Source organism: Xyrauchen texanus, chromosome 49 (assembly GCF_025860055.1).
Source record: "Xyrauchen texanus isolate HMW12.3.18 chromosome 49, RBS_HiC_50CHRs, whole genome shotgun sequence".
Taxonomy (NCBI): domain Eukaryota; kingdom Metazoa; phylum Chordata; class Actinopteri; order Cypriniformes; family Catostomidae; genus Xyrauchen; species Xyrauchen texanus.
The window spans coordinates 3,718,036-3,741,124 of NC_068324.1; the positions used below are offsets into that span (position 1 = coordinate 3,718,036).

Consider the following 23,089-nt stretch of genomic DNA (forward strand, 5'->3'; position numbering starts at 1 on the left):
GCCAGCGGGCAGGAGGTCACGGGGCAGACCCAGATGCCAAGGGTCGACTGACTGAGACAACTGGCTGATGGACCACCTGTGCTCCCTACTGTGCCAACTTGCTGTGCTTTAGCCATCCGGCGCTCCGCTCATTGTTGTGAGTCTCCATTCTGCCCTCCGTTGTTGTTGTTGTCAAATGTTGTCAGATTTGATTTGGTCTCATGAGCACAAAGTAATAGGAAATTTTGGGAAAACCTAAGTACACTTAAACGCACACACTTTCACAGTATGGTTTACCTATTATGAGAGTCTGGACCAGCCTGCCTTCATCTTCCTTCTTGTATTCCAACATGCCCAAGTATTCTTTGGGTACTGTTGGTGCTGCTCTCTGATTGGCTGATGAGCAGATTAAACATGGAGAGAATGAGACTTGATTGGCTGAATCTAAAGTCACGTAAATGGAATGGTCTTTAAGAGTGTTACCTGTCTCAGATGTTTGAAGAGATTTGATTTGGTCTTGGAGTCTCTTTATCAGTCTGTCCTTCATATCTATCTGCTCCTCAAAGTCCTGAAACCAGAAACAAATAATGAAGATTAACACACCAACGTGCCAATTAATTAATCGCATATATAGTAAATGGTCTGCACTTATATAGCGCCTTTTTAAACTTAGCGTTATTCAAATCACTTTACACTGCTTCTCATTCACACACCAGTGATGGCAGAGCTGCCATGCAAGGTGCTAGCCTGCCATTGGGAGCAACTTGGGGTTCAGTGTCTTGCCCAAGGACACTTCTGCACGTGGAGTCATATGGGCCTGGAATCGAACCACCAACCCTGCGATTAGTGGACAACCCGCTCTACCACCTGAGACACAGCCGCCCCAAATATATCAATTTTGCAATTGCATTGGTCAGTCTGTCCTGTTCCCACAGCACGCGCTCTTGCACCGTTTAATAGTTGGTTTATGTACATGTGCTTCAAATGGATGCTTCAGGAGCCTTTCATTGGTATTCAGCATCATAAACACCATGTTTTTAGGACACTGTGTCAAGTTAAAAGTAGTTGAAACTTTGAAAATCATGTGTTGAGATCCTTGCATTCAGTTGTGCTTCGTCTAGCTGTCAAAAACATACGTGTCCAGTGATCTGGCTCTCATTCTGTGGTTGGGCTGCTTGTGAGATTTGTTGAGGCGAGGTTTTGCTGAATGCCCCCTACTGACGTGGCTTGTAAAAACATGTTACATTTACATCTAGCTTTAATTGCTCTGGTGGTAGGAACATTTTATTATGGAATTTACACACAGGTCAGGTGGTATGATTTATTGCGTAAAATTATTTTATCACATTATTTTTTTAAATTATTAATTACACTAAACAAACACATAAAATAGACAACGCTAAAATATCAGAATATTTCAGGTTCCAAGTAAATCGACAGCATTTATAGCATAATGTTGATCACCACAAAAATGTATTTTGACCTGCCCCTCCTACAGTGAGGCACTTACAATGGAAGTCAATGGGGGCCAAACATTAATATACTCACTGTTTCAAAACTATAGCCACAACACATAAACAATATGCAAGTGAAGATGATTTTAGTGATAAAATGACTTACTAAACTTTTCTGTGAAAAGTTATGGTCAATTTTACAACTTCATGTTATGTCAACAAACCCTAAAATGACTGTCAAAATTACAATTTAAACAACTATACAGCTCACATAAGTTAAGAGTACAAAATAAGAGTTTTAACAGAAGAATGAAAGTGCTTTTATAAGCTTCAAATTTATGCATTTAAACCCTCCAAAAGTTGGCCCCATTCACTTCCATTGTAAGTGCCTCATTGTAACCGCCATTTCTGCTTTTTTTTTTTTTTTTAAGAAAAGGAGGTTTTTGTTGTAATCAACTTTATGCCACAAATGCTGTACGATTGAGCTTAACTTATACTGAACCCAGATTGTTCCTTTAATTCTAAGATTTTTCTTACAGTACTTGAATCTTACAGCAATTAGGAAGTCGACTAATAAATACACTATTAAAAATTCTCAAAATAGATTTTCCTTTGCACTTTGCCAGTCATAGGCAACAACAAAATACAATTTCCACTTGTTATTTTGATAAAAAAAAAAATGTGCTAGCTTTATATAGACACAGTTTTTATATGTGAAGTAATTACCCTAATGAAAACACTACATTTCAAAATGGTTTCAAAGTTCAAATAATGCTTTTTTATTTGTCATAAAATTCTTTAAAAAATAATGTTTTTATACTAATTATATTATTATTATTATTATTATTAAATGTTTTATATATAATATTTTATATTTATTATTTTTATATTGTTAATTTAATTTTTTGGAAAAGAAAAGCTTGTTGAAGTTTATCTTAAAACCATTATAAAGTTGATGTAACATTTGTGTAAAAAAACACAATACATTTAGTAATTGAGTTTTTCCCCATTACAGCACTTAATTACAAAATAACTCAAAATGCTCATCTATATTTTGCAGGTAACAATAAGACCTAGAGGGCTAGTCACCACATTTATGATCTATTATCTATATTACTGTACAGTATGTGTTGTATTTATCCTTATTTGTAAGTCACTGTGGATAAAAGCTAAATCAATATGTGTAATTGCAAATATACACATAAGCTTTTCCTTGTACACACATGCACACACACACACACGCACACACACACGCACACACACACGCACACACACACGCACACACACACACACACACACACACACACACACACACACACCATGTTCTCAGCTGTGAGGTGTGATGTCTCTTGTTTCAGTCTGTTCTTGGCTTCATTCTCTATGAGTTGAGTTTTCTGCAGCTGCTCATTCTCTTCTTTGAGGTCCAACATCTGTCTCTCCAGCTCTTCTCCTTTTCTCTCACTCTCTGTAATACTCTCCTCCAGGAGCCTGTGAACAGATTCAAACACACACACACACACACACACACACACACACACACACACACACACACACACACACCTGTTCCTTCAGCCTGAAACCTGTGCCACAGAGTCTGAAGTGTAAAAACAGTTTGAGCAAATAAACACCAAACCTGCGCTGCAATCGCTCCTTTTCAACAGCGAGCTGAAGCTGATTCGATAACTCCTTCATTTTGGCTGCCAAATAAGATTTAAAAGTTACGTTGTAAAGGAGTTAAAAACTGCTTGAGCATGTTCAGATTTGGACATCAACTGTAAAAACTAAGCAGTCAAATTCATGCACATCTTTGTACTGAAATAATTGAGTTGAAATAAGTCGTTGTATCAACTGTATTTGATGTAAGTGTGTATAATGCATGAGTAGAACTAACCGGTCATGTCAGAACTCTGATCTTGTATCTGGGTCTCCAGTTCGTGTTTGTGACGGGTCAGTTCAGAAACCTGCTGCTTCAGTTCTGGAATCACCTACAGACACAAAGCAAAAGAACGATCTCCAGAGAATCGTTTAAGTGACATAAAACTACGCAACGAGGCAAGAAGAGGTGGACAGATAGATCGCACACACACTACCATGTTCTCAGCAGTAAGGCGGGCCACTTCCTGTCCGATGTTGTGGTTGACATCATTTTTCTCCTGAAAGAGAGCTTGAAGTTGCTCGTTCTCTTTGTTTAAATGTTCGTTTTTGAATACCAACACTTCCATCTGACTCTTGTAAGCTTCTTTCTGTTCCCCCAGTTGAGTCTCCATCACTCTGAACGAGGAAGACGGAAAGACAAGATGAACTAAATTCGTTCAATTCCAGAAGTATACACAATGGATTCGATTAAAAACGTTTAGAGTTCATACTTGGCAGCTTTCTCCATTCCGTCAAAAGCGGAGAGAAGATCGTCTCCAACATCGCTATCTAATGCTTCTTCATTCATTCTGGAGTAAAAAGACACAAGCAGTCTGAATCAAGCATGTGCTGATTATGCTGCTAATGTTCACCATCAACAGCCTCAATAAATAAAACACACCTGTGAATGAGCGCTTCCTCTACAGCTTCACCAAGCAGCTGCCGCGTAATCAAACTCATCTTAGCTGAGAGCATAAAAATGGAAACAAACTGCTAAAATGACTTATTCACACATTTTATTTAAAGGGATAGTTCACCCAAAAAGGAAAATTCTCTCATCATTTACTCACCCTCATGCCATCCATAATGTATCTGTCTTTCATTCTTCTGCAGAACACAAATTAAGATTTTTAGAAGAATGTCTCCACTCTGAAGGTCCATACAATGCAAGTGAATGGGTGCCAAAACTTTGAAGCTTCAAACAACACATAAAGGCAACATAAAAAGTAATTAATAAGACTCCAGTGGTTTAATCCATGTCTTCAGAAGCGATATAAGTGACAGATCAATATTTATGTCCTTCTTTACTATAAATTATCCTCCCTGCCTTGTAGGTGGCGATATATATATATATATATACACCAAAAATGTGAACGGGCAAATCAAAAGAAGAACAACTTTTAGGAGAGAAGAGCTTTGTTATTATATATTAATAATAAATATTGATCTGTTTCTCACCCACACCTATCATATCACTTCAAAAGACATGGATTAACCACTGGAGTCTTATGGATTACTTTTACACTGCCTTTATGTGCTTCTTGGAGCTTCAAAGTTTTGGTCACCATTCACTTGCATTGTATGGACCTACAGAGCTGAAATTTTCTTCTAAAAATCATAATTGTGTTCTGCAGATGAAAGAAAGTCATACACATCTGGGATGGCATGAGGGTGAGTAAATGATGAGAGAATTTTCATTTTTGGGTGAACTATTGAGTAAATTGCAAAATGTTACGTGTGTGTGTGTGGGGGTATTAATTCCAAAAATACCTCTGACTTGTTCACTTTGAGCTTTTATGTTTTTATCGGCTTCAGCTTTCTGCATCTGAAGACTGTTAATTTCCTTCCGTAGGTCTGGTATGATCTTCAAAATATGCAAATAAGGAAAGAAAGAAATTAATTTTCTTAATTTTTGTTTTTTTTTCTTTTCTTTTCAGTAAAACCCTCAAAATACTCTTTTAAGATGTGATAAATTAAACTTACATTTAAAAAAGACATTATTTATTAATTGTAATTTTTTTTAATAAATATAATTTGTTAAATAAAATGTATTTCCATATACAGTTGCAGTTTTAGGTTTATACTTAAAACAAGAAAGAACTATTTTCCAGTGGAGTATAAAAAAAATGTATAAAAAAAAACATTTCAAGATATATTCTCTGAAAAGAAAATTAAATCATCTCAATTTTGCTTCTCAAGTAAATGTCCATCCATCTTCAACCGCTTATCCGAAGTCGGGTCGCGGGGTCAGCAGCTCCAGCAGGGGGCCCCAAACTTCCCTATCCCAAACCACATTAACCAGCTCTGACTGGGGGACCCCGAGGCCTCCTCCCAGCTGGACGTGCATGAAACACCTACCTAGGGAGGCGGCCAGGGGGCATCCTTACCAGATGCCCAAACAACCTCAACTGGCTCCTTTCGACGCAAAGGAGCAGCGGCTCTACTCTGAGCTCCTCACGGATGACTGAGCTCCTCACCCTATCTCTAAGGGAGAAGCCCGCCACCCTTCTGTGGAAGCCCATTTTGGCCGCTTGTACTCGCGACCTAGTTCTTTTGGTCATAACCCATCCTTCATGACCATAGGTGAGGGTAGGAACGAAAATTGACCGGTAGATCGAGAGGTTTGCCTTCCGGCTCATCTCTCTTTTCGTGACAACGGTGCGATAGAGCGAGTGTAATACCGCCCCCACTGCCCCGATTCTCCGGCCAACATCCCACTCCTCCTCACTTGTGAACAAGACCCCGAGGTACTTGAACTCCTTCACTTGGGGCAATACCTCCTTCCCAACTCAGAGTACAGTAAATGTATCTTGTTTTAATTTATATCTAGGGTCACAAAACTTACCACATTATGGTATGAAACAAACTGCCACTTGTTCTTTTCCTTAGAGGACTAAAACACAGAGACATATGGGACATGAAAAGGCAATGAAGAGAGAGACAGGTATAATTCACCTTGACATGTTTGGTGAGCTGCACCAGTTGTTCTTGCATTTCTGCATTGAGCTGCTTGTCCTCTTCAACCTGCGTCTGCAGTCTGATCCGTTCTTCTCTCAGTCGCCGGTTCTCTTCTTTCAGTGCCACGATCTCTATATCCAAGTCTTCTTTCTGGAGTTCACTGTTGTGCTCCGCCACCCTGACAAAACCAGAACAGATTTAGACAAATTCGTTTGAACAAAACTGTGGAATGGTTTGTTAGAAAATTAAAAAGTTCACACAAAAATGAAAATTCTGTCGTTTATTCACGTCATGTTTTTCCAAACCTACATGACATACGTCATACAGGTTTGAAACAACATGAGGGTGTTTAAAACGATGCCAGAATTTGTTGAAATATTGCTTAATCACACAGCTCTTACTTTCTAAGTCTCTCCTCTCTTTCTAAATCTTCCATCAGTTTTCTCTTCACATCCTCAAAGTGATCTGAAAATCAAGAGGTGTGTCACAACGAGTTACAGTCGTGTCATTTCAATATCACAATATCAGTTATTAAAATGACTTCACCTTTCATCTGTTGGGTCATATCGCTCAGTTTCTGCTCCAAAGCCTTATTCATTTGAGTAAGTTTCCCTTTATCATCCTGAAGCAGAGCGATTGCCTAAGAGAAGAAAGCAAATTGAATGCATTATAACAATATTCAGATGCTTAGAGGCATTTAAAGGGACAGTTCACCCATAAATGAAAGTTCTTTCATCATTTACTCACCCTCATGCCATCCCATATGTGTATGACTTACTTTCTTCTACAGAACAAAAATTAAGCTTTAAAGCTCCTAAAAGACCATAAAGGCAGCATAAAAGTAATCCATACGACTCCAGTGGTTTAATCCATGTCTTCTGAAGCGATCTAATTGGTTTTGGGTGAGAACGGACCAAAATCGAACTCCTCCTTCACTATAAATCTTGACATCAGCAGTCTCCTTGGTGATCATGATTGATCAAGCCTGATTACACTTCTAGGGTGAGTATGTGTTCCTTGTTGTGCTTTTTGGAGCTTCAAAGTTTTTTCATCATTCACTTGCATTGTATGGACCTACAGAGCTGAGATATACTTCTAAAAATCGTAGTTTGTGTTAAGCTGAAGAAAGAAAGTCATGCACATCTGGGAAGTAAACGATGAGTTTTTGTATGAACTGTCCCTTTAACAAAGCTTAAAAGTAGACATTATCTTTAATAATAGCAATACAGATCAGTGTGTCTTCACCTGATTGGCCTCTTCTATGTTTTTTCTCGACCTCTCCTCTAAAGCCCCCCTCTCGTTAGTTATTTTGCAAAGCTCCGCCTCCAGAGTCAGAACCTTTTCCATTCCTTGAGTGCGTGCGTTTGACACACTGGTGAGTCGTTCCAAAAGACCATGATTCTCTTTAGTCTAGAAGACGAGAGGGTCGTATTGAAGTCAAAACAGAAAATATAACGTTGAAGAATAAAGTTAGAAAACTTCATGTTGTCATTTTGACTACATTTATGATTGCAGCAGACACTTTAATCCAAAGTGATTTAAAGTGAATTCTAAGTGTATTTCCCATCAATCAAACCCATGACTTTGCTGTTTCTAGCACAAGCTGAGCGACAGGTACCTGAAGTGTCTTTGTAAGACACATGTCGCATCAGAGAGAAAAATCTCTTCAATATTTTCAATTGATTCTCCTAGACCGTTCTGTCAACGAGACCAGAATGGTCTGATCATACCTGTTCTTCCACTTTCTTGCGAAGCTGTTGTACTCTGTACGAGAGCTGAACGTTTATGACCAGCCTGCGCATGGTCTGAAACCGTCTGCGGGCCAGCCAAGCACGAGTGTACTTCTGCAGAACCAGAGCCTTGTGTTCTGCAACCATCTGCAATAAGACACACTCATAGAGTATCATACTGAACCAGATAAACATTATTCAGGCTACACAAAATTATCACAAGACTCCTGTATTTGCCTTTTTGTAGCTCTTGCGGGCCATCCATCCTCTTGTAAAGGCTTGTATTGTGATTGTAGCGATCAGGACGAGCTGGTATACCCTCCGTACCAGATACCCACGACAGTGTCTCTGAATCACGATAGCTGCCCAGCCCTGCTTCAACGCCTGAGCCGTCACGGTGCGTCTGCAAAACAACAGCAAGAAGTGCAGTCAGATGATCCTTTTGGATCCTTTTCTGCATATCGCGGCGCCGTTTTGTGGTCCGTTCAGCATAATGCGGCGGCTCATTCGGCCCGTTTCGTGGTTGACCCAACGGCCAGCTCGGTTGTCCCGATGGCCAGTCCGCCCCTGATCGGCCCCAAAGTGCGTCAGCCCACCGGGAAAATGCCCGGTATGCCAGATTACCAGTCCAGCCCTGGTTACATTTATACTGCAAGATCTACAGCAGATCTTTTTTTCAATTTATTTAGTTTTAACGGTGTTCACTTAATGAAAACATGTATGAAAATGTATGAAAATGTATAATTATTAAAAATTTTATTATTATCTAATATGAAGCATTACACTCTGGGTCAGCATCATAAGGTGTTTTTGTATTCCATAAATGCTATTGGCAATTAGGCCTTTTTGGTCACATGTCATACACACGTCATAGGGGCTATTCAGACCATTCCTCTGTAAAAAAGTTAGTCTCGAGATGCATTTTCAAAAGTTGACGTTCCTGCACAAGATGCTGAAAAACACGAGATGTGTCGCAACGATCAAAGACGTCCATCTAGTGCATGTTTACATAGAAAAACAATTAAAAACAGTGTAGTCAGATGCAAAAATGTATTCAGTCGGATCAGCCACTAATCTTGTTGCATTGTGTCTGGGAGTTTTACACTTGGAATTTAATGTTGCGCAATGAGAGCTGTTTTTTTTAACCTTGTGTGACTCCGTATCCGCATGTTGTATTTTGGCTTCGCTATACATTTTAAGGCTTAAACTTCTGGCGCACTGAAACACGTGACACAACAGCAGGACGTCGATTTCCGTGAAGCGCTTCTACGGGTGCAGCGCCAAAAAAAGTGCCTCTGGTAAGAAACCTCTTAAGTTTTTTGATTGAAACCTGTTTGGGTGTAAAAGCGTCTCTAGGTTCCTTTAAGCTGCGGCTTAAAAAAATCTATTTGTTTTCCGCGCTTATAAATATAATGTCCACATATCTGGAAAATGGGACCTTATTCCCTCAAAATTTATATAATACAAATAATGTTTTTTATTTTGAATAACTTTCAACATTAACACATCTGTGAGCAAAGGAACATCCTAAACTTTCTATGCAGCTAAGTGCATTCATTTCCTAAAATCTGATCAAAATATAGTCTCCTAAAAGAATCTATAAATGCCTTGTTTAATTCCGTATTGATCGTAATGCTATTGATCGTAATGCTAAACACAGAAATGTGTTTTGTGTGGAGTGGTGGTGGCGTAGTGGCTAAAGCACAGGGCTGTTAATCAGAGGGTCCCTGGTTCGAACCCCACTGCCACCACCATTGTGTCCTTGAGCAAGGCACTTAACTCCAGGTTGCTCTGGGGGATTGTCCCTGTAATAAGTGACTGTAAGTCGCTTTGGATAAAAGCGTCTGCCAAATGCATAAATGTAAAATGTAAATGTACGGTCATGCATTCAGTCTGTGCTATTTGTGTTGCTTATGATGCTGTGTCATGTTAAAATGAAAAAACACCCAATTCTATTCTGCTGCACTCCATCTTAACATTTTAAACACAAGCCCTGTGTGTATATCCCCAAAGAAAGATTCAAGCCGTGTATAGTTAAAAGTCCTGAGAAGTTGGAATCACCCACCTGATTTGTTTCTTGCCGCGGACGTACTGTTGGATGATGATGGCTGCTTGCCTCATGTGGAGGAATCTGTGCCTCTGTCTCCAGCCCCTTGCGTGCTTCTGGATGGTCACGCATGCTGCACGGAGATGATCCAAACGGAGCTTCTCCAGGTATGCCACCTGCCCCGCTCGGAAGAATATCTTAGTCCGTCCAAACTTGTACTGGTCGGAATCCTTTAACAGAAGATATTTTCATAGCATATTTAAAAAGTACAGGACCTTTTTGTTTATTTGTATTGTAAGGGGCTGTTCAGTCCAATAAATTTTTTCTTAGTCTTCACTGTTTTTCATTGCTTTTCTATGTACACATTAGATGGACATATATGACCATTGCACCGCATCTTGCTGTTGTTTTTCCAAATCAAGGTGCACAAATGACCATGGTAGGACTCAGGTTGATGACGCAAATGTGCCTCTGTTCGGAAATAGCTAATGCAAATGAAAAGAGAATAAGCTATCAAAGCCAAATGTGAAAACAGCCTTACAGGAATGAGTCTCTGTAGAACCGTCCTACACGTCTGCTTCTTTTCTCCCAACTTCAGCTCCGACTGGCTCATCAAAATACTGTAACGGCTGTAAAACTCGATATACGTCCACCTGTGAGGATGGGGGATGGGGGGGGTTAGAGCGAGATAGAAAAGATTCTCTGACTGCTAGACTGATTTTCACAGAGAAGCTCCTTAACTTTAAATAAAATGGTCACCTGGATGGGTAACTCTGAGCACTGATGCGGATCGTCTCCAACACACCGCAGGCTCTCAGCTGCTGTACCACACGCTTTGAGTCGTACCTGAGCAAACATACGCAAATAAGGATTGCAAATCTATAAGAACATATAATTGCAAACAGTCAGACCCAAACAAAAGACTTTGTTGTCACTTACTCAAATGACATTTTCTCCTCATTTGGTTTGATACAGCGCACATAATGAGGTGTGGTAGCATTCAGGGTCTCCATTAACAGATACAAGGAACTCCGAAACTTAATGGATGAGATAGATAGATAGATAGATAGACAGATAGATAGATAGATAGATAGATAGATAGATAGATAGATAGATAGATAGATAGATGGATAGATGGATAGATAGATAGGATGAACAAAGAAACGAAAGATAGAACAAACAAATTCAAGAAAGATAGGAAGATTGAACAAACGAAAAATAGGTAAATAGAACGAACAACAGATAAAACAACCAATCATACGATCGTTCGATCATTTTATAGATTTTCTTCTATTATTTTCTAGGATCATGTACCTTATCTCCTACTGTGGTTCTCAGCTGTTTGTTTGAAGCTTTAACTTTGGGTTGTGCTGGTGTCACTTTTATATTTTTGTGGCCCAAATTCCGTTCTTCCACTTGAAAGAATTCTGCCAAGAGAGCAAACTAACAACACAGAGTTTCAGAAATTAAACAGGCATCCAACAATATGATAACATTATGAAATTAACAAATTTAACTATCATAAGAAAACAAGACATACGTTTTAGATAAATGTGATTATTACCTGACTAGTGCGCATGATGTCAACAAGCTCTTCATAAAGAGTGTCTCGATTCTTCTCCAAAAAACCTTTACACTGGTATTCTACCTAAAAAAAAAATTATCTTTAGGTATCACTTTCACAAATGTTACTGTCTTTTGAAAAGAATATAGAGATAAACTGTAATCATCATTTACCTTATCAGCAAAATGCTGGATCAAAAAAGAGTCATTGGACAAACGGGGTTTCTCAAACAGCGGTTTTGAGCCAAGAAAATTGTAGAGTTTTTGTAGCCAGTTTTTATCAGTGCCTTGAGGGAGCTGTGGAGAAATTAAAATGCAAAAGCATCCATTAAGTCTCCTGAGCTTTAATAACATTTAGTAATATTAATTAAAAACATTTTTTTAATTTTTATTGGAACACAACCATATATTATTTCTTATTTACCACGTAAATACAATAAGAAATAAGGGTTACACTTTACAATACGGTTCTATTCGTTAACATTAGCTAATGCGTTAGGTCATTTTATCTTGGTTAATAGGGCTGAAGCGATTAGTTGACATTATCAACAACGACGACAATAAAAAATTGTCGACAAAAGATTCTGTTGTCGAATAGCGTTTGATCTCATTTAACGTAACATGAGATCACAATAAACTGTAATGATGGCGCATGAGAGTATCACTGCAGCTCGTGCCTGACTCAGGAGAGGAAGAATTACACAGATCACAGTCCAGATGCACTAAACTTTCCAAACAGCTTCAGGTGATGGAGATCGCAAAGTATGAAGGAATTATAAAAAAATAAAAAAATAAATAAGTAAATACAGAAGCACTCTCAATGTAGAATAAGTGGAGTCGGAGCTCTTTAAAGGAAACACCCCGGTGTTACATCTAAAATGCAGTTATATTTAATGCGTTATATCTTTATTAAATTTCAAATAATACGGCAACAGGTCATGTAAATAACTACAAACTCTGAAACTGGCATTTCTCTTTGCGGTCACTGTCTCTTCTATGAGTTGCACAAATGTCCGGATTTAAGGGGGAGAGACTGAATCTGCATCGGCCTGACGGACGCTCTGTCGCGGCGACGCTCGTCCCTCAAGCTCACACGCTTGCTGCAGCTAGATTATAACGTGATGGCTCGCGATTTATTGAATCATAATATATGTGTCATTGTGTGTTTCTTATCGTTAAGAAAATTGGCAATATGCGGCTTTATTAATAAGAGAGAGTTTTAGTGAGTTAAAGATGGATTGAAGTGAACAGAAAGTTGAGAGAGGGAAATCTTCGCCCCATTATTCACTGCAACAAAATACATTTTTTATTTGATTTTGTTTTGTCTTGATTTCCAATAAAAATATCTAAAACTCCTTTAAGACAATGTACATTTACTTTAGCAGCTATACTGCAGGAGAACATTTTTTATTTGAGAATGTTGAAAATAATATAAACAATTCAAATATTTTAAAATATCTAAAGTCCAGTACAAAAAAGATGCATTGACCTGAGAAGCAGCATATATGATATTTAGACTTGCTTTTAGAGAACAGATCATGAATATAAATATATTTTGTCTTTACTGCACTAGCAGAAGTATAACCAAGTGAAAAAATACACTTATCTACCAAATACACTTATATTTAAGATACATCATCAGATAAAGTCTAAATGTCTTATATGCTGCTTCTCAAGTAAATGTATTTTGTTTTTTAGACAAATTAAAATGGAAAACAAGAGAAAAACGTTTGATAACAATAGAATTTTTTGCAGTGAATTTCTTTACTGAATTAAACTTAATAAAAAGTATTATTTTCCCTGTTTATTAATTGAATGTCATTTAAAGGTGTTTTTAAAAGATGATTTTGTCCTCTTTATTGTTAGTAAGCATGTTTAATACAACCTTTTATGTCGGGACACAAGCAAAATAATCGGTTAAGGGCTAATGATTAATCTGTGCAATAATCGCCGTATAGTCGAATAATTGTTAGATTAATTGATCATCAAAATAATCATTAGTTGCAGCCCTATTGGTTAATGTTATTAAAATACTATTGATCATTGTTTGTTAATGTTAGGTTGCAGTGCATTAATTAATGTAAGAAATTTGGAAATTTGTGGTTAAGTATTGTGTTTACTGATGTTAACAAATATAACCTTATTGTGAAGTGTTACCGAAATAAGAAATGGGTTTTATTGTTAATTCTCACCAGACACTCCTCATCCAGAAGGTCCAGAATACCCATTTTAGCTTCGATGAGATCGATGACAGGCTGATTGTCATAGAAATCAATCAGCGTCCAAGGAATGTCCTCTTTCATATACTCCTCCTGCTCCAGTTTAAATACATGCTAACAGGACAATAATCAGTTTCAGTGATAATATAATTCAATATACCAGAAGGTAAAATGAGATGGAAAAGAAATTACCAAGTTAAACTGTTGTTGCAGCTTTTCATTGGCATAGTTAATGCAGAACTGCTCGAAACTGTTAACATCAAAGGTCTCAAATCTGGATGAGGCAGAAGAAAGAATTACATTAGAAAAATCTGGAGTGCGCTGACGACTAAAATCTGGAGAAAAATCTGAATGTGTATCTACAAATGTAGATTAACTCAAGCAAACATACCCATAAATATCCAACACCCCAATAAATGAATGTTGTTTCCCGGGCACCAGTAGCGCCCGGTTGATTTTGTGGATGACCCAGTCGAAAAGGTAGGCGTAGATGTGTTTGGCCAAGGCGTCACGGGCGTTGATGGCCCGCTCCTTGGGCTGAGGTTTGACTACAGTCTCCGCTGATAGAACGATCCGCCGATGACATAGCCTATGACACATGTTTTCTAATTTGATGCCCATCAGGTCACAGAATATGCCCAAGTGAGGGTCACTGGACTGGGGAGAAAGAAAAAGAACTGATGCAAGAACTAGATGATGCGCATGATGAAGGCACATACAGCAGAAACCTAACCTGAACTAACAAACTACAAAAAATAAATAAATAAAGTAATTTAGTTTTTTCCAGTATAAATATATATATATAAAAAATATATGATTCTCAATTGAAAAACACCCTCAAGAGTGCAAGCTCAATCTGTGCAACATTTTTCTTACATCAATAGATGATTTGTCAGAGTTATTGGCCTTGATGACAACATTTCCTAAGTGCAGAATTGCTGCAAGCACCTTAAACACATCAGCTTGAAAACTGTCATTGAGACCTGAAGAAAAACAAGACCACATCATTATAACGGCAAAATGTAGCCAAAACATCAATGGCAGCTTCAGTATAATGAATCGGATCTTTAACGATTTGTAAATATCCGCCTGCTTTTGTTACCCAGAAGATTGAAGGTTCTGCGTGTTTCTGCCATATCAGCGCAATCATCCACACCTTCGATCTCTATCTCACCACCCATGCAAGTGTAATTAAACTTGTCAGCACTCACTAATGAAGAGAAATTAACATTAATGAACACATACACAAAAGCAGACTGAAGAGACTAAAATATCATTTATAAAATACGATAGGAAAGAACATGATGAATGAGATCTCTTTAACTTCTCAATTGTTACTTCTAGACATAAATGACATCAAATGGAGATCAAGCCGAGATCCTAAATAAATGTCCTTCTTTTCAGATGTTTCTCCCTGGTATTCTCACACGTATCTCCTCTGGAGTTTTAAAAACATTCTCAACAATGTATTAAAATGTGCTCTGATCTGCCAAGATGATTTCAATATGAAATTAGTGAAATTTGATAGTACGTGGACAGAAAACTCACACAGTCTTAGGCTTTTGAACTCTGGTTGATTTGCACAGGCGCACATTTGGTAGAAGATGTGATAATTTCTCTCATTCTCAGACTGCAGGGAGACAAAAAAAAAAGACTTTAACTATACACTGGTAGCCAAAAGTTTGGAATAATCTACAGATTTTGCTGTTTTGGAAGGAAATTGGTTCTTTAATTCACTAAAGTGGCGTTCAGCTGATCACAAAGTATAATCAGGTAATTACTGATGTTAAAAACAGCACCATCACTATTTGAAAAAGTAGTTTTGATCAAATCTAGACAGCAGCATCATCACTCCAACATCTTATCCTTGAGTAATCGTGATAAATTGATCATTTGGTACTAGAAAAACACTTTATATCAAACACAGTTGAAAGCTATTTGGTTCATTAAATGAAGCTGAACGTTGTATTTGTGTTTGTTTGTTTTTGAGTCGCCACAGTATGTAATAGACTGACATGTCTTAAGGTCAATATTAGGTCAAAAATGGCCAAAAAAGAAACCGCTTTCTCTAGAAACTCTTCAATCATTGTTTTGAGGATTGAAGGATATACAATGCTTGAAATTGCCAAAAAACTGAAGATTTCATACAAAGGTGTAACTACAGTCTTCAAAGACAAAGCACAACTGTTTCTAACAAGGACAGAAAGAGATGTGGAAGACCAGATGTGCAACTAAACAAGAGGATAAGTCCATCAGAGTCTCTAGTTTGAGAAATAGACGCCTCACATGTCCTCCGCTGACAGCTTCATTGAATTCTACCCGCTCAACACCAGTTTCATGTGCAACAGTAAAGAGAAGACTCAGGAGGACTTATGGGAAGAATTGCAAAGAAAAAGCCGCTTTTGAAACAGAAAAACAAAAAGAAAAGGTTTGAGTGGGCAAAGAAACACAGACATTGGACAACAGATAATTGGAAAAGAGTGTTACGGATCTTAACCCCATTGAGCTTTTGTGGGATCAGCTAGACTGTAAGGGGCGTGAGAAGTGCCCGACAAGACAGACACATCTATGGCAAGTGCTATAGGAAGTGTGGGGTGAAATGTAATTTTTCACATTATCGATGTCCTGACTATAAATTGTGATAAGTTGAATGCCACTTTGGTGAATAAAAGAACCAATTTCTTTCCATAAGAGAGTGTGTGTGTGTGTGTGTGTGTGTGTGTGTGTGTGTGTGTGTGTGTGTGTGTGTGTGTGTGTGTGTGTATATATATAGCTCCATTTACAGTCTGTGCAGAAAAGGTTAAGTTTAGACAAAAGCATTTCTCACCTGAAAAACAACTCTTGACTTTTCCAGGAGGTATGTCCTCATGTTAGCGCCAATAATTTGGTATTTTTTGTCAAAGCTGATCTCCGTGTACTTCCCGAATCGACTGCTATTATCATTTCTGGTTGTTTTGGCATTTCCAATTGCCTGTAAACACAGCAGTGAACTGATTACTGCAAAATATATCAAGTAAACATTTGTATGTTTACAGAAGTTCCTGTTGGTATTAAAAATCACAAACCAAAAGTGGCTAAATAAAAAGTATTTTCTGGCAAGCTCAATAGTTTTTCTTCAATAAGAGTGTAAAAAGAATCACTGTCTTAAAACTGAATTATAACCAGTATCAATTTAATGAGTCTACAATTGACACGCCCCAAATAAGAAAGTCTGGCCTTAAAGAAAATCCAGAGTTTTCCACTGGTATTTCTGACATAGTGGTGCCGTTTATGTGCACTTATCTCAAAAATATCATTGAGACATGACTTGAAGGCAACATAAGAACACACAGCTTTACCTCAGTGATGGGGTTGGATGCCAAAACTTTGTCCTCCACCCGTGTGTTGCTGCCAGACTTGCTGACCACAGCGAAATACCTCATAGCGTACCGAGCAGATACAGTCTTTCCAGCTCCTGATTCGCCACTCACGATGATGGACTGATTCTTGTTATTCCTGAATCAAGAAATACAGACAATCGTAATTAAATACATAGGTTTATATCAATAAACAGATGTAATTCTTATGCCAACAAGCACAGGGAGAACAAAGGACTAACTACAGTATTACCTAGTATATTATCTGTTATGCTTATCCAGTGGAACATATTAGATATAGTGCCCTTTCTACACATGTTTGTGGAATAATTGCTCCAATTGCACATATTGGCTTTAACAAGTTATCAGAAGATATTGATGACACAGAGGAGGATTGCACTTTTCTGGAGATATCTGAGTCTTAACAAAAAAGTACCATAACAAGATTTGATTACAATTACAGTGCAAAAAAAGTTGTTTTAATTTGTACATCACTTACAAGGGGTTTGGTTCTTTTAAAGAAGGCTCAAGTGTGAAAACTCAATAGGTGCCATTGTCAAGAATTTACCAATGGAGTAAAGGGTTTGCAAATGCATTTACCAAATAAAAACCAAAAGATAAAGCCAATAAAAAAGACCAAACACACTCAACAAGGATCATAAACTTGAACAATAACTAAACTAATACACATATTATTCATCAAAACTATTGAAAGAGATGTGGACATTTGATAGAAATGGTTCAGTCCAATTTCCTTCTATAAAGATGGAGTCAATAGTGCTAGCTCCTCTTTGCCTGCTTTGGCCTGGAAATAATGCAGTCATCTTTAACAACAGAGCTGGATTTGGACTTGGGTACAAAAGTTCATAACATGTTTGCATCATTTTGCCTAAATGGTCCTGTGGTGTAAGAAATGAATGTGCAATGTTTCCAATATATTTCAGTTTATGCATCAGGAGAAACCCAGATGAGCAATATACAGTATATTGTATACAATAAATAAATAAATAAATAAAAACAATGGAACCATTTATATTTTAATTAAAATATTGCAAACGTAAATGCCTTTGCTAATATCTTTTCTGTTAGTAATGAATCTTAAGTATGCAAAACTGTCAAGTAATTTTATTTGAATTGCACTTTTCACAATACACATTGGGTCTGTTCCAAAGCAGCTATAGAGAATAATCAGACTCTAATATCGGCAAGTCACCATTGAGCAGTTTGATTAGTGAGTCAAATGTTGATTCAGTAACCACTCTGAGTGATTCAGTGAGTCAGACTGATCTGGTAACTTGTGAGTTTGTGAGTCTTTTAAAATAATCTTGAAAAGAAACTGAATGAAAAAAGTCATTTGATTATGAATCAGACCACACCACAGGACAACTCAATAGAAAGAAATGTTTTCCTGCCAATACACTGCCTTTCCATCTCACTGCATTCATTTTAGACTACTAGATCACCATTCTGGTAAAATGACTTTACACAATGTATTTTGCAATAGATTCAGTACTGGCAGAGTGTCGCTGCTGGAAAGTGTTGCAAGAAAAACTGAAAGTGTGATTTATCAATTACTGACAACGTTTACATGCACTTAAGAAAACGGTTTGTTTCAGGGTTTTATCATAAAGCAGCATTCTGAAAATTCATGTATACAAGAACGCTGATTTCCTTATGCTTTCTCGCAATAAGCCTGTGACAAGGAGGAGGGCGGGTCTGGGCTGTGACTACGCACGCCTGGCCCCCAATCAGCCGAGGAGAGGGATAAGTGCAAAGAGATGTGGCAGTTCGGGAGAGAGAGAGAGCTACAGGCAGCTGCCCTGTATTTGTTTACGTTTGTGTGTCTTTGTGTTTTAGTTTATTAAAAACATTACTTTGATGCTTCGTCTGGTTCCCGCCTCCTCCTTTCCACTGAACCCTGTTACAAAGCTGCTTTCTGGTGCCCATGTAACTGTAGTCAATGAGACTGTAAGATCTGCATGTATACATTGAGGAATTGGAAATTGTTTAAACTGATTGGCCTCAAAAAAGCAAATTATACAGGCGGTTTAGAACATTCATTTTATTTAACCCATTTACAGTTGATTCTTAGATCTGCATTGAACAAATGCCATGTAAAAACTCAATTCGGCTGGCAAAATTGGGCATTCATTGGCAGCCACCGTAGTTGGTGGACAAGTTTATTTTTCACCCTGGTTATTATATTTCAATTACTCAAGTCAAAGCATGGTGATGAGGCCCAGTTACATTTAAGTGTAACTGGGCCTCATCGTGAGCTTAGCCTGCTAAACCTACACAGTTGGTTATTCAGCACATGTTATAATAATCTAAAACAACTTGCAGTACAACTATAAAAGTCTCCCTGGAACAACCCTTTTTTAATGGTTTGCTCATGGATACAGCTGATCTGGTCAGTGATTTAGGTCACCCACCAAAAAAGTTAATAATTGACTCACTCTCACATTTTATGCTGATTTTAAGGTGCTTTTTTTTGGTCTTTTTTGCATCTTTATAGTCTCTGTTCACTAATATATATCCTTTCATTGCATGGAAAAGAGCAGCCTGGACATTCTGCGAAACATCCCCTTTTTCTTTTCAGCACACACGCACAGCTCTCCCCTCCGGCGGTCTGGATTGCCCTTTAAATCCCTCTACACTCTCATTGCAAACACAAAACAACTGTTAACGTTGATTTCCCACAGGTGTCAATCCTTGCCATACTCGCTCTCATGGTCTCGCTCTCCACGGACATTGCTCGGCCACGCCCCCATCACCACATATCCCTATACATGTAAGTGCTTTGCTCATAAGCTTCCCAATTCATGTTTTATTTATCATTGGGTTTGAAGCCAGGATCTTCATATTACCCAATATGATGGTTTTGTTTCTGAATGTGTACAGTGTGTTAGTGTTGCGTTACCTGGCCATTTGTTTGTAGGCCTCTTCTGCAACAGCAAATATATGAGGGTCCATGTCGCCCATGTTTTGCCCAGAGTATGCATGGATGACCGCATCTCCATAGATTGGGAGCTGCTTGTATGGATTTACTGCCACCAAGATAATTCCTGAGAAGTTAAATTTTAAGGATGAACAGACTGCAGTGAAATCCCAGTACAGAGTAAGTAAATACATAACATGTAATAATTGTCATGTTTTCATTGAATACGGCTTTTCTACAGCTGACCTACCACAATATGTGTAAATGATTTTGGACTCGACGAATCGAACTTTGAGGTTGTGAAGCACGGCCGGCTCGTGGAGGTAACTGAGAGCAGTGAGGTCATTCTCACCCACCAGTATGTCCGGGTTACGAAGGGGCGGCAACTTCTCACCCCCCTCCAGAGGATACTGCAACTCCTTAAGGAAAGATTACACATCAGGTCAGATTTATTCAAATCAAAACCAATTAAAGCATGTCCAATTAAAGCTGTGTTTATACAGTGCAGTCATAAAAAGAAAAAACTGATACCACATTGACATATGTTTTCAGTCCCTTTGCTATGACACTAGAAATTGAGCTGAGGTGCATCCAGTTACTCTGGTTCATCTTTGAGATGTTTCTACACTTTGATTGTAGTCCACCTGTGGCAAATTCAATTGATTGGACATGATTTGGAAAGGCACACACCTGTTTATATAAGGTCTCACAGCTGAAAATGCATGAGGTCAAAGGAACTGCATGCAGAGCTCAGAGACAGGATTGTGTCGAGGCACAGATCTGGGGAAGGCTAAAAAATACAATTGGCTGCACTGAAGGTTCCCAAGAGCACAGTGGCCTCCATAATTCATAAATGGAAGATGTTTGGAATAACCAGAACTCTTCCTTGTGCTGGCCACCCAGCCAAACTGAGTAATCGGGGGAGAAGTGCCTTAGTAAGAGAGGTGACCAAGAACCCGGTGGTCACTCTGGTTGAGCTCCAGTGATCATGTGTGGAGATGCGAGAAACTTGCAGAAGGACAACCATCACTGCAACACTTCACCGATCTGGGCTTTATGGCAGAAACACGATTATCTGGTCTGATGAAAGATTGAACTGTTTGGCCTAAATTCTAAGTGTCATGTCTGGAGGAAACCAGGCACCGCTCATCACCTGCACATTACCATCCCAACGGTGAAGCATGGTGGTGGTAGCATCATACTGTGGGGGTGTTTTTCAGCGGCAGGGACTGGGTGACGGGTCAGGGTTGAAGAAAAGCTGAATGCAGCAAAATACAGAGATATCCTTAATGAAAACCTGGTCCAGAGCACTCAGGACCTCAGACTGGGCCAAAGGTTCACCTTCCAACAGGATAATGACCCTAAGCACACAGTCAAGACAGTGCAAATCTGGCTTAGGGACAACTCTGAAAATGTCCTTAAGTGGCCCAGCCAGAGCCCGGACTTCAACCCAATCCAACATGTCTGAGAGACCTGAAAATGGCTGTCCACCGACGGTCCCCATCCAACCTGACTTGTGAGGATCTCCAGAGAAGAATGGCAGAAAATCCCCAAATCCAGGTGTGCAAATACCCAAAAAGACTTGAGGGTGTAATCTCTGCCAAAGGTGCTTCAGCTTAGTACTGAGTTAAGGGTCTGAATACTTATGTCAATGTGATATTTAATTTTCTTAAATACTTCCCAAAACAAGTTACCAAATGTAACAACAAATTCAACAATATAATTTGTGTAAATAAACTTGCAAACAGTGAAACCATGCAAGCTTATTAATTATTCAAGCCCAGTGCATGCTGGGAACAGTTAGGTAAAATGTACTTATTTTATTTACTGGTGAAATTTACACTCATTAGCTAATAAGTATGACAAGGCTTTCTACTTTAGGATTGATACATGATGAAACATTGTAAAACTAACTAGTAATCATATATACTATTTATTATAAGCTAAAGCATAAATCTTTACTTGTTAGAATACAAAATATAGCATATGACGTCATACCGTTCCATCCTCCAGCTGTAATTCCAGCTCTATGTCTCCCGGTTGGAAATCTTTTAAAATCTCCGCGGATTTCCAAACATGTTCCGCGTCAGGAATCCACACCCTGTTATACTGAAACACAAAACTCCAATAATAAATTATTTTATACGACTGTGCTTGGGAAGAGAAGCTTTCTTGTGGGTTGATGTTTTAACATTTGCAATGCGCTTGTTTTAAACTGCTTTGGGTGTTTTACGTCAAGAACAAAACAAACTGCAAACAAGTAGGAATTATGACCATATGTCACACTTATAAACCAAGTTACTAAATTTGAACCAATAATATCGACCATAACTCTTAGACAAGAACGTTATATTCTCAAATGTATACACGCTAAACCGTAATAGCATGTTAGTAAACACAACCGAATGAATTTTAGTTTAAGCACTTTCCGTTTCAAGCATACCTTTGTGTACAACTCCGACAAAGCCATGGCAACAGGAGCCCCGTCACTTGACACAGACTTCTTTCCGTTTTAACGCAACTTTTCATGACATTTGCAAACGAAACTGATATTCAAACTCGTAACTTTTTCACCACGGCACCTGTTAATCAGTTGGTCAACTCTTTGGGAACTTCCACGCTCACCTGTTACTGCCGGCGAAACTACAAATCCTACTATGGCGAAAGCTTGCTGCTTAATATTCATGAACCACTTATAAATATTCATAGATCATTTTTTTATATTCACGGGACACGAAAGTTTTAGTTGTTGGTGGTGGTTTTTACTTCTATTTCACAAATTATTGACAGTGGAATGTAATACAAAGCACACACCAAAAGCCTACATAAATATATAAATAAATAAAAAAATCAACTTGAAGACATTTTTTATTTTTCATGGTGCAAATTAGGGTATAACAGGGCTAAAAGCTCCCCAGGGTAAAATGTTTTATTTTATTTTCTCCCAAAACACAAAACAGCAACAAACTACCACAGAACATTTCTCAAAACCTGTTTGTCACCATTCATTGGGTGCAATATCTAAAGTTTGATTTTGAGGTAATTTGTTCAAATATTTAATTTCATTTTTTGTCATTTTCAGTTTTGTTCAGGGTGATTAAATCAAACGTTATTTAATAACTGTCCAATAAGTGAAAGGATGGTATTTGGGTTAAATACCCCCCCTGTTGCAGGGGCTAAAGACCCAAATAAAACATTGTTTTTCTTAAG

At 38.2% G+C, this 23,089-nt stretch overlaps 1 protein-coding gene across 2 annotated transcripts in view; it reads right to left on the minus strand.

Annotated features, from left to right (window-relative positions):
• myo5c (myosin VC) overlaps positions 1 to 22,498 on the minus strand; it is a 28,844-nt gene extending 6,346 nt beyond the window's left edge. Inside the window, exons 1-34 of one of the 2 annotated variants that reach the window (XM_052122929.1) lie at positions 22,323 to 22,498; positions 21,878 to 21,988; positions 20,130 to 20,298; positions 19,862 to 20,006; positions 16,924 to 17,080; positions 16,413 to 16,556; positions 15,134 to 15,215; positions 14,688 to 14,795; positions 14,462 to 14,568; positions 13,977 to 14,242; positions 13,778 to 13,859; positions 13,559 to 13,699; positions 11,541 to 11,663; positions 11,368 to 11,451; positions 11,118 to 11,246; positions 10,743 to 10,840; positions 10,563 to 10,649; positions 10,345 to 10,456; positions 9,822 to 10,033; positions 7,994 to 8,159; positions 7,757 to 7,903; positions 7,272 to 7,436; positions 6,573 to 6,666; positions 6,428 to 6,491; positions 6,024 to 6,204; positions 4,839 to 4,932; positions 3,970 to 4,033; positions 3,800 to 3,877; positions 3,524 to 3,704; positions 3,325 to 3,418; positions 3,067 to 3,130; positions 2,753 to 2,921; positions 463 to 547; positions 277 to 375 (exon numbers count right to left, since the gene is read on the minus strand). In XM_052122929.1, the coding sequence (XP_051978889.1) occupies positions 277 to 375; positions 463 to 547; positions 2,753 to 2,921; positions 3,067 to 3,130; positions 3,325 to 3,418; positions 3,524 to 3,704; positions 3,800 to 3,877; positions 3,970 to 4,033; positions 4,839 to 4,932; positions 6,024 to 6,204; positions 6,428 to 6,491; positions 6,573 to 6,666; positions 7,272 to 7,436; positions 7,757 to 7,903; positions 7,994 to 8,159; positions 9,822 to 10,033; positions 10,345 to 10,456; positions 10,563 to 10,649; positions 10,743 to 10,840; positions 11,118 to 11,246; positions 11,368 to 11,451; positions 11,541 to 11,663; positions 13,559 to 13,699; positions 13,778 to 13,859; positions 13,977 to 14,242; positions 14,462 to 14,568; positions 14,688 to 14,795; positions 15,134 to 15,215; positions 16,413 to 16,556; positions 16,924 to 17,080; positions 19,862 to 20,006; positions 20,130 to 20,298; positions 21,878 to 21,988; positions 22,323 to 22,349 (4,129 nt within the window). In that variant the 5' untranslated portion in view covers positions 22,350 to 22,498. Of the gene's footprint in view, positions 1 to 276; positions 376 to 462; positions 548 to 2,752; positions 2,922 to 3,066; positions 3,131 to 3,324; positions 3,419 to 3,523; positions 3,705 to 3,799; positions 3,878 to 3,969; positions 4,034 to 4,838; positions 4,933 to 6,023; positions 6,205 to 6,427; positions 6,492 to 6,572; positions 6,667 to 7,271; positions 7,437 to 7,756; positions 7,904 to 7,993; positions 8,160 to 9,821; positions 10,034 to 10,344; positions 10,457 to 10,562; positions 10,650 to 10,742; positions 10,841 to 11,117; positions 11,247 to 11,367; positions 11,452 to 11,540; positions 11,664 to 13,558; positions 13,700 to 13,777; positions 13,860 to 13,976; positions 14,243 to 14,461; positions 14,569 to 14,687; positions 14,796 to 15,133; positions 15,216 to 16,412; positions 16,557 to 16,923; positions 17,081 to 19,861; positions 20,007 to 20,129; positions 20,299 to 21,877; positions 21,989 to 22,112; positions 22,238 to 22,322 lie in introns of those variants that run through there. The other variant, XM_052122928.1, reaches the window with a different exon arrangement.
• Positions 22,499 to 23,089: the final 591 nt, after the last annotated feature.